The sequence below is a fragment of the Babylonia areolata genome, chromosome 8 (assembly GCF_041734735.1).
Source record: "Babylonia areolata isolate BAREFJ2019XMU chromosome 8, ASM4173473v1, whole genome shotgun sequence".
In the NCBI taxonomy this organism is placed as follows: domain Eukaryota; kingdom Metazoa; phylum Mollusca; class Gastropoda; order Neogastropoda; family Buccinidae; genus Babylonia; species Babylonia areolata.
Genome location: NC_134883.1, coordinates 40,597,839 through 40,610,940, shown reverse-complemented (window position 1 = coordinate 40,610,940; position 13,102 = coordinate 40,597,839). Strand labels below are relative to the sequence as shown.

General features: G+C 42.3%; 1 protein-coding gene across 1 annotated transcript in view; it reads left to right on the top strand.

The window, feature by feature from the left end:
• LOC143284816 (tRNA (guanine(6)-N(2))-methyltransferase THUMP3-like) overlaps window positions 1–12,868 on the top strand; it is a 14,775-nt gene extending 1,907 nt beyond the window's left edge. Inside the window, exons 3-9 of the mRNA XM_076591863.1 lie at window positions 1,612–2,498; window positions 3,390–3,459; window positions 4,443–4,555; window positions 5,805–5,892; window positions 8,618–8,631; window positions 9,978–10,098; window positions 12,185–12,868. Coding sequence (XP_076447978.1) covers window positions 1,612–2,498; window positions 3,390–3,459; window positions 4,443–4,555; window positions 5,805–5,892; window positions 8,618–8,631; window positions 9,978–10,098; window positions 12,185–12,355 — 1,464 coding nt within the window. The 3' untranslated portion in view covers window positions 12,356–12,868. The remainder of the gene's footprint in view (window positions 1–1,611; window positions 2,499–3,389; window positions 3,460–4,442; window positions 4,556–5,804; window positions 5,893–8,617; window positions 8,632–9,977; window positions 10,099–12,184) is intronic.
• Window positions 12,869–13,102: the final 234 nt, after the last annotated feature.

The following is a 13,102-nucleotide window of genomic DNA, read 5'->3' as shown; positions in this document are numbered from 1 at the left end:
TCTATGTTTTCGTTTTGTATGATGTTTATTTATGCATGTGTGTGACTGTGATTATTTTATGTGATTCTTATATTAACTTATCACTTAAGCATATTTTCTTTTATACATGTATGCATTTACGCTGATATTGAATGACTGTGATCAGTGGGTGTTTATGATTGTGAGGTCCCTACATTAACTTGGCATCTGAGCATTCTGTTCCCTTTGTGTGTTCATACCGTGCATTGTTTCTGAAGCGTACACCACGCGTGAATTTCTCTTCTTGAGATAATGAAGTATTCTGTATCTTAATCTGTATCTGTGTCTGTATATGTTAGTATCAAAAATGGATTCTTTTCATATGCCTATGTATTGTTTTTCACCTCTGATGCAGTGAGTCATCATCACTAATTGAATAGTGCAATGACTATGCACTATATATCATATGCTAGTATAAAAAATGTATTCTTTTCATGTGCCTGTATATTGTTCCAGAACTGCATGCCTGCCATAGCGCACCAGATGCATTCTGATCCGTTAAGGATAGAACCATCTTTATCGGTCATTACCTTCCTAACTTGCCACATTCAGGGCATTCCTCTCATGCTGGCAACACCTCTTCCATTTTCTGTAATAGAAATATTTTGAATTTCTTTACTCCCAGAATACTCACATCTCAACTCCATAAATAAAATTAAAACAGAATATAACTAAAAGAAACAGGACTGTGCCTGTGATGTGTGATGGAATAAAGTAACATGCCACCCCCCACACCCCCCTTCCCCCACCACCATCACACTCAAAAAAAGTTACTTGCAATGAATCTTGCATACATTGAAAAGAAAAGCAAGTCAGCAAATCTGAGATTTTAACACATTTTTTAATTCTAGATTTTCTTGATTCACCTATATTTCTTGGTGAAGGCATCAGATTTTTTTTTTTAATGGGCACAGATCTAGATACATGGTGGTGGTCAGCTGGGTTTGACGATGATACCTATGTACGGGTAGGCTGGACTCGCAGGTGACTGTTGCATCCAAGGCGGGAATGGCAAAGATGTCTGCAGTGGGGACAGGGAAACTGGCCTGGAGGTTTGGGTGCCTCTACTGCTGCTTTCCTTTCTGTACGGGCCTCAGTGATGCTGTCACTGCAGTTGTCCTAGATACATGTTACACTAAATCCACTAAAGAAAAAAACAAAAGCAGATGGCTGACCCATGCACACATCCAACATGCCAGTCAAGCCTTGAGAGCCAACCCCAGGTTTGTTTAAAGTGAACACATTAAAATATAATGAAATGAAAGATACATAGCAGGCAAATGATTGAAATAAGGTAATGGAAAAAACAAAAGGGGGTGGGGGGCTACATTCAGCAAACTTGTGTGCTCTTACACACGAGTATCAGTATCAGTAGCTCAAGGAGGCGTCACTGCGTTCGGTCAAATCCATATACGCTACACCCAGCGCACTTAGTCAGGCCTTGAGAAAAAAAAAAGATAATACACACGAGAATATTCACACTTAAGCATGAAAACACACACACACACACACACACACACGTCATGTGCTCCTCAAAGACACTTAAAGAATAACGCCATTGGGGTTTTTTTTGTTGTTGTTTTTTTCATTCAGGAGCACTGTCTGTCGGGCCTGCAGCAGCTGGTGAGAGATGGACAGTGGAAACAGGGACTGGACGTGTGGCGTCAGTTCCACTCCCTCAAGATGCCAGACTTGGCAGGCCTGCTGCCAGACTCCCCGCCGGACCATCAGGACCCCATCAGCGTCTGTTACTCAGCGCACATGCCTGACCCGCCACCGTATGGCTCTAACATGAGTCGTGGAAGCTTTGAACAAACAGGTGAACTTTCTTCGATCAATCACTCAAAGACTGCTTACCAGTCAGATCACGATAGAGAAAAGTTTGATACACATGACACTGAACTGTCAAATAATACCTGCTCAGAACTGCATGTCAGTCAAGAAAATTGCAACAGAAGGACAGGAGCACTGCTGGACAATTGTTTGACGATGTCCGATGCGGATCACACAGGTGTGACATTTCAAGATTCGAACACAGTACTACCCCCAAAATTCTGCACCAGTGAGCCCTTCTTGCAGGTACAGAAGAGCTCTGCGGATTCTGTCCACACACTGTCAGAACCGAACAGACAGACAGCCGCAGAGCTCAATGACAAACAGGAAATCAAACTTGTAAATCAGCAAGGAAGCCCTCAAAACCCAGCAACAGCTGAGACAAAGTTCAGAGTGACCTGCCATCGCTCAGGGAACAACCACTGCTTCGATTCCATGTCGGCAGCGGCCAGTTTTGGCCGAGCGGTTCAGGCCGCCTTCGGCTGGCAGGTGGACTTGAAGCGGTTTGACGTGGAGGTGGTTCTGCTCATCGACGGGGACGAGGTGTCCCTGAGTATCGCTCTGACGCCAGACAGTCTGCACCGGCGCGACCTGGTGGCCTTTGGGGTCACCACTCTCCGCCCCACCATCGCCTACAACATGCTGAGGTGTTGTGTTGTGTTGTGTTGAATTTCATTGCATTGTATTGTATTGTACCACATAGCATTGTATTGTATTGTATTGTATAACTTTTTGTCACAACAGATTTCTCTGTGTGGTATTTAGGCTACTCTCTCTCGGAGAGAGCACTTCACAACATGCTATGAAGCCTCCCTATTCGAGGTGTTGTATTGTGTTGAATTGTATTGTATTGTATTGTATTGTATAACTTTTTGTCACAACAGATTTCTCTGTGTGGTATTTAAGTTACTCTCTCTCGGAGAGAGCACTTCACAACATGCGAAGCCTCCCTATTTGAGGTGTTGTATTGTGTTGAATTGTATTGTATTGTATTATATTATATAACTTTTTGTCACAACAGATTTCTTTGTGTGGTATTTAGGCTACTCTCTCTCGGAGAGAACACTTCACAACATGTGAAGCCTCCCTATTCGAGGTGTTGTATTGTGCTGTATTGTATTGTATTGTATTGTATTGTATTATTATAATTTTTTTGTCACAACAGATTTCTTTGTGTGGTATTTAGGCTCACTTTCCTCGGAGATAGCGTTTCACAACAATGTGAATCCTCTGTATTTGAAGTGTTGTATTGCATTAAATTGTGTTGTATATGTATTGTATTGTATTGTATGGTATAACTTTTTGTCACAACAGATTTCCCTGTGTGGTATTTAGACCACTCTCCTCAGAGACAGCGCTTCACAACAATGCGGAGCCTCCCTGTTTTTCTTTCATTTTTTTCCACCTACAAGTGGTTTGTTTTTGTTGTGTTTTTGTTTGTTTTGTTTGGCTATGAAAGTGGATTATTCTACACTGTTTTGCCAGAGACCTCCCTTTTAGTGGTTGGTGCAAGATGTTTGATGTGTTGTCATTTCCAGAATGGTGAACATAGAGCCAGGACACATTGTGTGTGACCCTCTTTGTGGGACCAGTTCCATTGCCATACAGGCAAGTTGGAAACTCTTTTACTTCGTAAAGTGATAAACATTTTTTATTTATGTTTTTACACAAATGAACTAATGCAGGCAAGAGGGGGGAGGGCGGGGGGGGGGGGGGGGGGGGGGCGCAGGGGGTCGGTGGGGGGAGTATATACTTTTCAGTGATGTTTGGTATCTTGTGTTCAATTTTTCCTTTTGGATATTTACACATGTGCTCTACTTGTAACCGCCTAGGGCTTCTTTTCAAGATTAGGCATAAATGCTCATAATGATAATAATAATAGTTATGATTGTCCCTTTAATTAACGCTTGCTTTCTCCATATCTTTTACCAGTATGAATGAATTCACACCTCATTCCCTGTTCCGTTTTCTACATTTACATATATGTTTTGTTATTTTATTTCATTTGGGCTCATTGTTTCATATATGTAGGTATACACCTGTGGTTGGCATTTTAAGGCGTGACCAGTGCATTGGGTCTTCAGGTAGGTCAGGCATCTACTTCCGTGTTTGTTTGTTGGTGTTTTTTTAGGGTTGTTTTTTTAACATGCAGGCTAATGTGTATGCTTTATACGTCATACAGGTAAGCCCAACACTCGGCTTATATCACAGATTGGCATAAGTTTACATTTGGGCTAACAGCAAAGTGAGAGCTGTATTATCAATGGTTTCTCCGGTCAATGGGAAATCATTTACAGCTTAGTCTTTTGTGAAGGACTATGACTCTCAAACTAGGAGGCAAAGTTGCACTGGCTCTTAGTGCTGCAGCCTTGGGGGCTAGTTGGCCTTTGGGAACCATCCCAACGCCGACTGTCCTAAAACCCTCTTGGCCGAGAGAGTGGGGATGTAACTTGGGCAAGACACTATCCACCATAATCAAATTCTAGCCCAAATAGTCGGAACAGCAGTTGCCTCCTCTGCTGTTCTGATGGTCATAGTCGGACACGACTGACTATCGTATATACGTCATACGGAATAAACTGTGTCCACAGGGAGCATTGAGGTTCCCTGCTTTACAGATGAGCGGTGACTTGCATAAAGTAGCCATGGAGAAAACCTGTCGCAATATGCAGGCCCTCAACGAAACGCACACAGCACAGGGCAGGTATGAATAACTTTTTTTCGTTTCTTTTTTTTAATTTTTTTATTGTTTTGTTTTTTGGTCTCCTTCCATTTTTGATAATAGATAGACAGTTTGCGTAGTTAGTATGTACATGCGTAAGAAAGGAAAAGGGAACAAAATATATAAAACATGAAAAATATAGAATTTTGTATATGATATAAATATTAACAAACAAACAAAAAAAAAGAAGAAAAAATATGTTATGACATGTATACATCTATGGTATTCTGAGGATAACTACTACTGCGAATGAATGAATAAGTGAGTTATTTGAATAAGTCATCAAATGTAACAGAAAGCAGCCGTTTCACCAAAAACGTATCAATTGTATATATTAATTTAACGTATATCCTTTCTTTATTTCTCTGTTTTAGTTTAAATTGTATTTTATTTTTGCACATGTCGAACAGTGAATTTCTGTAGATACATGTTTGCAAACAGTTCAAGCTGCCTGTGTATCTTTCATTTTGTTATATTATTTCAGTGTATTTACTTAGTGATGATTTCATTTCTTTCTTCTTTTATTATCATTATTTTTTTTTTCTAATGTTTTACCTAGGATAAGCTCAAGGCCTGATCAATTTGTCAGGTTTATGAATAAGTGAGGCTTCTGCACCTTTTTTTTTCTTCTTTTTTTTTCCCTGAAGCAGTTAAGGTGAAGCAAAAATGGATCATTACGCACACTTCGACACCTCCTGCAAACTGAAACTGAAATTTTAAAAACTTGTGCCAGCATGTCACCAGCTGTGTGTGTGTGTGTGTGTGTGTGTCTGTGTGTCTGTGTGTTGCTTATAGTTGGGCCAACAGCAAAGTGAGAGCTGTATGATCAATGGTTTCTCCATTGCAAGGGGAAGTCATTTACAGCTTAGTCTTTTGTGAAGGACTGTGACTCTCAAACTAGGAGGCAAAACTGCACTGGCTCTTAGTGGAGGCAAAATTGCACTGGCTCTTAGTGCTGCAGCCTTAATTTGGGAGGGGGGGTGGGGGGGGGGGGGGGGGGGGCGGCTATTTTGGCCTTTGGGAACCATCCCAGCACCGACTGTCTGAAAACTTTCTTGGCTGAGAGATTGGAGATGTAACATGGGGCAAGACACTCTCCACTATAATCAAATTCTAACCCAGAGAGTCAGGACAGCAGTTACCTCGATCCTCTGCTGTTGTGATGGTCATAGTCGGACAAGACTGACTATCATATACATACATATATACATTGTGCGTGCGCATGTTTCAGAGGTGGGTTGATGATGGACGCACTGCAGTGGAATGCATGTCGTCTTCCTCTGCGAGATGGAGTTGTCGACGCCTTTGTCACCGATCTGGTGAGTGTGTTCACACATGTTGGGTACTGGTCTAGAGGTAACTCGTCCGCCTTGGAAGCGAGAGAATCTGAGCGCACTGGTTCCAATCCCACAGTCGCCAGTATTTTCTTCCCCTCATCTAGGCCTTGCATGGTGGTCTGGACGCTAGTTATTCAGATGAGATGCATAAACCCAGGTCCCGTGTGCAGCATGCACTTAAGTGCACATGTAAAAGAACTCACAGCGACAGAGGTGTTGCCCCTGGCAACATTGTGTAGAAAAATCCACTTTGATAGGAAAACAAATAAAAGTGCAGGCAGAAAAAAAAAATGATTCAAAAAATGGGTGGCGCTGTCAGTGTAGCGATGCGCTCTCCCTGGGAACAGCAGCCTGAACTTCACACAGAGAAATGTGTTGTGATGAAAAGAGTAATACAATACAGTACATTACAAATGTCAGAAATGCTCTGTTTTGTATAGTATTGTTGTTGTTTTTTTCTTTTCTTTTTTGTCACAACAGATTTTTCTGCATGAAATCCAGGGTTGCTCTCCCCATGGAGAAGATGTCACCACCTGCAGTGAAGCACCACCCTTGTTTTTTTTGTTTTTTTCCAGTCTGCAAGCGTACTTTATTTTACCATCTTAGTGTATTTTTCTTCATAATTTTGCCAGGGACAGTCCCTTTTATGGCTGTTTTTTTTTGTCTGTTTTTTGTGTGTGTGTGTGGTTTTTTTTTTTGGTTTGTTTTTTTGTTTTTTCTTTTCTTTTCTTTTCATGCACTGTGCATGCTGCAAACGGGACATCGGTTTGATCATCTCATCTGAAAGACTAGCACACAGACCCCTTGCTATTGGAACGGGGACTTCAAATAAATCCTACTCCAATGGGGATTCGAACCTATGGGCGCTTGCTTCTTAGTCAGGCGCAACACCGCTAGGCCACTGCTCCTCTCTTTGTGAGAAGAAACTTAGTGCACGTAAAGGAACTCACAACAACAAAAGGGTTGGTAGAAAAAATCCACTTCCATAGGAAAAACAAATCAAACTGCACGCAGGAAAAAATACCAAAAAATGGGTGGCCCTGTAGTGTAGCGACGCGCTCTCCCTGGGGGGAGCATCCCGAATTTCCCACAGAGAAATCTGTTGTGATAAAATGAAATACAAATACAACAAATACATATGCATGCTTCCCAGGTGTGAATGCCATTATAATGACGGGAAGAAAACCTGTCTATATATGACTCCTTGGCTGCTGTGACCGTTTAGAGTTCAGGGTCATGGTGACATCACTGATGACATCATAAGAAAGGGGACTAACTGTGGAAGACTGAAACTTCACACAATTGATTTGGAGTGGTTTATCTCCAGACTTTTTTTTTTTCTCACTTTTTAGCTTGATTGTTCCGGATATTGATTCATATGACTTGAAACACCACTTTCTGTTATTGTTTTTTTTTGTTTGTTTTTTTTGTGTGTTTTTTTTTTCTTGGTAGTCAAAGGATTAATGGTTGTTGCTGTTCTTGTTTTCTTTCGTTTTTTTGTTTGTTTTTTGTTTTTTTGTTTGTTTGTTTGTTTTTTGTGTGTGTGTGTGTGTGTGTGTGTGTGTGTGTGTGTGTTGTGTGTGTGTGTGTGTTGTGTCTTCCTTTTGAAAACATATGTTTATTACTCCTGTTTAATCAAGTAATGTTTAATGTAGAATCCATGTGTGTGTACTGATTGTCTGCTTGTGTTTTGCCGCACCTGATGCAATTTATCTTGTGAGATAATTAAGTTATTCTTAACTTAATCATAAACAGTGTGCAAAAAAGTATGTCATGCTCACAGTCATATTCAAGATAATGTTAATTTATTTTATTTTATTCTGATTGTTTGTTTATTTATTTATTTATTTATATTTCATTTATTTTTCAATATTACCTGCAATGTGTGGAATGAAAGTACGAAACAATGTATGTGATATTTTTACATCTGTGTCTTCGTTATAATCCTAATAACTGTTGTTGTTGTTGTTGTCTTTACAGAGATGGTCTCCAAGTTGTTTACTTGTCTATGTTGTGATAATGCACCTGACCAAATTTCTCTAATTGGAGATAATAAAGTTATCCTTATCTTATCTTATCTTCTTATCTTCTGACGGGTGCAATAGCCGAATGGTTAAAGCGCTGGACTTTCATTCTGAGGGTCCTGGGTTCGAATCTCGGTGCACCTGGTGGGTAAAGGGTGGAGATTTTTCCGATCTCCCAGGTCAACATATGTGCAGACCTGCTAGTGCCTGAACCCCCTTCGTGTGTATACGCACGCAGAAGATCAAATACGCACGTTAAAGATCCTGTAATCCATGTCAGCGTTCGGTGGGTTATGGAAACAGGACTATACCCAGCATGCACACCCCCGAAAACGGAGTATGGCTGCCTACATGCCGGGGTAAATAAAAAAAAAATAAATAAACGGTCATACACGTAAAATGTTACATGTCTGAGTGTGTATGTGTGTGCGTCTGAAATCTGATTGAATGACACAGGAAACGAATGATGAGCGCCCAGTGGCAGCCGTCAGTCGGCTCTACTCAGGAAGGCAGCCTGTTGTGCAAATGTCCCCGTGTATGTAAAGCGCTTAGAGCTTGGTCTCTGACCAAGGATAGGCGCTGTATAAGTATCCACATCAATCAATCAGTCAGTCTTATCTTATCTTTCCTAAAAGTGACTGCACAAAATGTAATAGTTTGATCACCCCCTGTCTCTGTTTCAGCCCTTCGGGAAACGGTGAGTTGTTTTGCTTTTTTTTTTTTTTTTTTTTTTTTTTCACTGCACTTGAGAAAGGAAGAGGAGAAGGGGTGAAGAAAGAAAGGAAAATAGGGGGGGTGGGGGGTTGGGGGGGGGGGGGGGTGGAGGGGAGGAGCACAAGTAGTCTCAGGATCTCAGTTCATGTTTCCATCCGAAAAACACTAGCACCCAGACCACCGCTCAAGGTCTAGTGGAGGTGAGGAGCAGGGGGGGGGATAAATATCCTGGTCTGTATGATTATAGGACTGGAATCCAGGCACAATCTCTGCCTAGTTGGGAACATTACCATCAGGGGAAGTTTCAAATGTGCTGGTTGTGAGCGCTTGTTCGCTTTCTCCCACTCCCACTCTCTCTCTCTCTCTCTCTCTCTTTCTGTCTCTCCCCCACTCTCTCTCTCTCTCTCACTCTCTCTCTCTTTCTCTTCTCTCTCTTGCTGTGTCTCTTTCTCTCTCTCTCTCTCTCTCTCTCTTTCTGTCTCTCCCCCACTCTCTCTCTCTCTCTCTCTCTCTCTTTCTGTCTCTCCCCCACTCTCTCTCTCTCTCTCTTTCTGTCTCTCCCCCACTCTCTCTCTCACTCTCTCTCTCTTCTCTCTCTTGCTGTGTCTCTTCTCTCTCTCTCTCTCTCTCTCTCTCTCTCTCTCTTTCTGTCTCTCCCCCACTCTCTCTCTCTCTCTCTCTCACTCTCTCTCTCTTTCTCTTCTCTCTCTTGCTGTGTCTCTCTTCTCTCTGTGTCTCTCTCTCTCTGTCTCTCCACATGAAGTAACACGTTTGAGAGTCCACGAGTGCCGTGCATGCGCGTGTCGTGTCTTGTTCGGTGTACATTTTAGTGGGGTTTAAAAAAAAAAAAAATTTTTTTAGTGCGTTTTCTGACAGAATCTACATGAATAAAGCGGTCAATGTTTCATTCAAACCGTGGCAGAGAGATTTACAAGTACGGGGGCGGAGCAGAAGATTTACAAGTACATGTGTGTGTGTGTGTGTGTGTGTGTGTGTGTGAGTGCTAGCAAGTGTGCTGTGTGTATGTTTGTGTTGGAGGGGAAGGGGGGTGTTAGAAGAAGAAGGGGGGGGGGGGGGGGGGGGCATGTTTTTTTGTTTGTTTGCTTGTCTTTTTGTTGTTGTTGCTGTTTTTTTTTAATTTTGTGTTTTTAGTGTATGCAAGGAAAGTTTCCACATCATCATTTTCACGAGGACATGGCAAAGCATGAATTTTGTTGTTGTTGTTGTTGTTTTTAATTTTGTGTTTTTACAAGCGTGGAAGGAAGGTTTCCCTCCACATCGGTTTTCACGATGAGGGGCAATGACAAAAGCGTGAGGTGTGGTGGACAGGGTGGGGCGACGGAGCCAGAACCTGACCCTGTACGGCCAGGTGCTGAAGGAGATGTCACGCTGCAGCCGACCCTCCGCACGTGCAGCGCTGCTCACCGCTGACGTGAAAAACATGATGAAGGTGACACCTTAAAAAAAAAAAAAAAAAAAAAAAAAAAAAAAACTGATAAGAATGTGGAAGCGTCCTAGCAGAGAATTCATTAGGCATTGGACGTCTATCCCAGTAGTTTTCAGGTTGAAGGTGGCAGAACGGGTGATAAAATTTTGAGTCAAGAAGAGAATGATTAGAAGAAAGGGTGTGTCGGTGTTATATTTTTTGAAAAATTGCTTGTTTTTTTTTTTTTTTTTTTTTTTTTTTTTTTTTTTTTTTTTTATAGATAAATAGAAATCAAAGATACCGAAGATTTTGCACAGCATTATTCATATGGAGTGATGGCCTAGAGGTAACGCGTCCGCGGCCAAGGAAGCGAGAGAATCTGAGCACGCTCGTTCGAATCACGCTTCAGCCGCCGATATTTTCTCCCCCTCCACTAGACCTTGAGTGGTGGTCTGTACGCTAGTCATTCGGATGCACTTACCGCACGTAAAAGAACCCACGGCAGCAAAAGGGTTGTTCCTGGCAAAATTCTGTAGAAAAAATCCACTTTGATAGTGAAAAACAAATAAAACTGCGCGCAGGAAAAATACAAAAAAATAGGTGGCGCTGTAGTGTAGCGACGCGCTCTCCCTGGGGAGAGCAGCCCGAATTTCACACAGAAAAATCTGTTGTGATAAAAAGATATACAAATACAAATATCTGTTTAGTGCACAAACTCGGGTCATGCAGTGGATCTGTATTGTAAGGGAGATTACTCTTATGTAGCAGACAAGTTCCAGTCATCAAACTAAATTGTTTCCTCTGTAAAAAGGGTCAGCCGCTAGCTTTCAAGATTTGTATTTGTATTTGTATTCCTTTTTATCACAACAGATTTCTCTGTGTGAAATTCGGGCTGCTCTCCCAGGGAGAGCGCGTCGCTACACTACAGCGCCACCCATTTTTTTTTTTTTTTTTTTTTTCCTGCGTGCAGTTTTATTTGTTTTTCCTGTCGAAGTGGATTTTTCTACAGAATTTTGCCAGGAACAACCCTTTTGTTGCCGTGGGTTCTTTTACGTGCGCTAAGTGCATGCTGCACACGGGACCTCGGTTTATCGTCTCATCCGAATGACTAGCGTCCAGACCACCACTCAAGGTCTAATGGAGGGGGAGAAAATATCGGCAGCTGAGCCGTGATTCGAACCAGTGCCCTCAGATTCTCTCGCTTCCTAGGCGGACGCGTTACCTCTAGGCCATCACTCCATGCATTTGAAAGGACAGACGAATGTGTGAATATTGAATATTAAATTATCACATTCTTGAGCATAATGTAAGCTGTTGGCTTGTTTTACTCTGCTGTTTATGTGTACATGTGTAACATATTTTCTGAATAACGATTTGTTAAAATCCGTATTGTTGTGCAAATCTAACAGTGAATAAACATAATGATGCGTTTGATAAGATAGACCAAATGGTAGTCAGTGATCACAGTGTGTGTGTGTGTGTGTGTGCAAGCATGTCCGTGTCTGTGTGCAAATGGTGTGTGTATGTGTGTGTATGATTGTGTTTTTGTGTCCGTGTGCGTGCACGCATGTGTGTGTTTGTGTGTGTGTTCGTTTGCGTGCGTACATTTGTGTGTGTGTCGTATGCGTGTAAACTGTGTGTGTGTGTGTCGTGTGTAAACTCTGTGTGTGTGTGTGTGTGTGTAAACTCTGTGTGTGTGTGTGTGTGTCGTGTGTAAACCCTGTGTGTGTGTGTGTGTGTAAACTCTGTGTGTGTGTAAACTCTGTGTGTGTGTGTGAACTGTGTGTGTGTGTGTGTGTGTGTGTGTGTGTGTATAAACTGTGTGTGTGTGTATATATATATATAAACTGTGTGTCGTGTGTAAACCCTGTGTGGTGTGTGTGTGTAAACTCTGTGTGTGTGTAAACTCTGTGTGTGTGTGTGAACTGTGTGTGTGTGTATAAACTGTGTGTGTGTGTGTATATATATATATATAAACTGTGTGTCGTGTGTAAACCCTGTGTGTGTGTGTAAACTCTGTGTGTGTGTGTGAACTGTGTGTGTGTGTGTGTGTGTGTGTGTGTGTGTGTATATATATATATATAAACTTTGTGTGTGTGTGTGTGTGCAGGCACTGAGAACACAGAAGCGCTGGTCACTGCTTCGCCGCTGCGGCTGCAACATTGGAGGACTGGCAGCGGCCGTCTTTCTGCTGAACCGCTCCTCCGTCACCCCCAACACGACCACCTCGGGGCCTGGACACCCTTCCCCTTCTGCCCCGCACCACAGGGTGAACGGCTAGTCAACTATATGAGTTGCATGGTCAGTCAGCAGCCGACGACGGGCGCAACAGCCTCCCTTCCCTGCCTCTTCCATCCTTGTCTTCAGTTTCTCCAGTTTTTAGAGTTATTATGACTGGTGCGAAAGCGCTTTGATTTGTCTCTGCACAAGATTCAGCGCTATATAAGTACCATTATTATTATCATCATCATCATTATTATTATTATTATTATTAAAGCGTTGGACTTTCAATCTGAGGGTCCCAGGTTCCAATCTCAGTAACGGCGCCTGGTGGGTGAAGGGTGGAGATTTTTCCCCATCCCTTATGTCAAAATAGATTATCAGTGTACAGACCCTCCTTGTGCCTGAACCCTCTTCGTGTATATACGCAGGCAGAAGATCGAATGCGCACGTTAAAGATCCTGTAATCCATGTCAGCGTTCGGTGGGTTATGGAAACAACTGAACATACCCAGCATGCACACCCCCGAAAACGGAGTATGACTACCTGCATGGCGGGGTAAATAAACAAAACGCTCATACACGTAAAATGTTGCATATCTGATCTGTGTGTTTGTGTGCGTGCCTGAAACATATGATATTTATCCATGTCAGCGTTCGATGGGTTACGGAAACAAGAATATACCCAGCATGCATGCACACCCCCGAACACAGAGTATGGCTGCCTACATGGCGGGGTAAAAACGGTCATACACGTAAAAGCCCACTCGTGTATATACGAGTGAACGTGGGAGTTGCAGCCCTCGAAC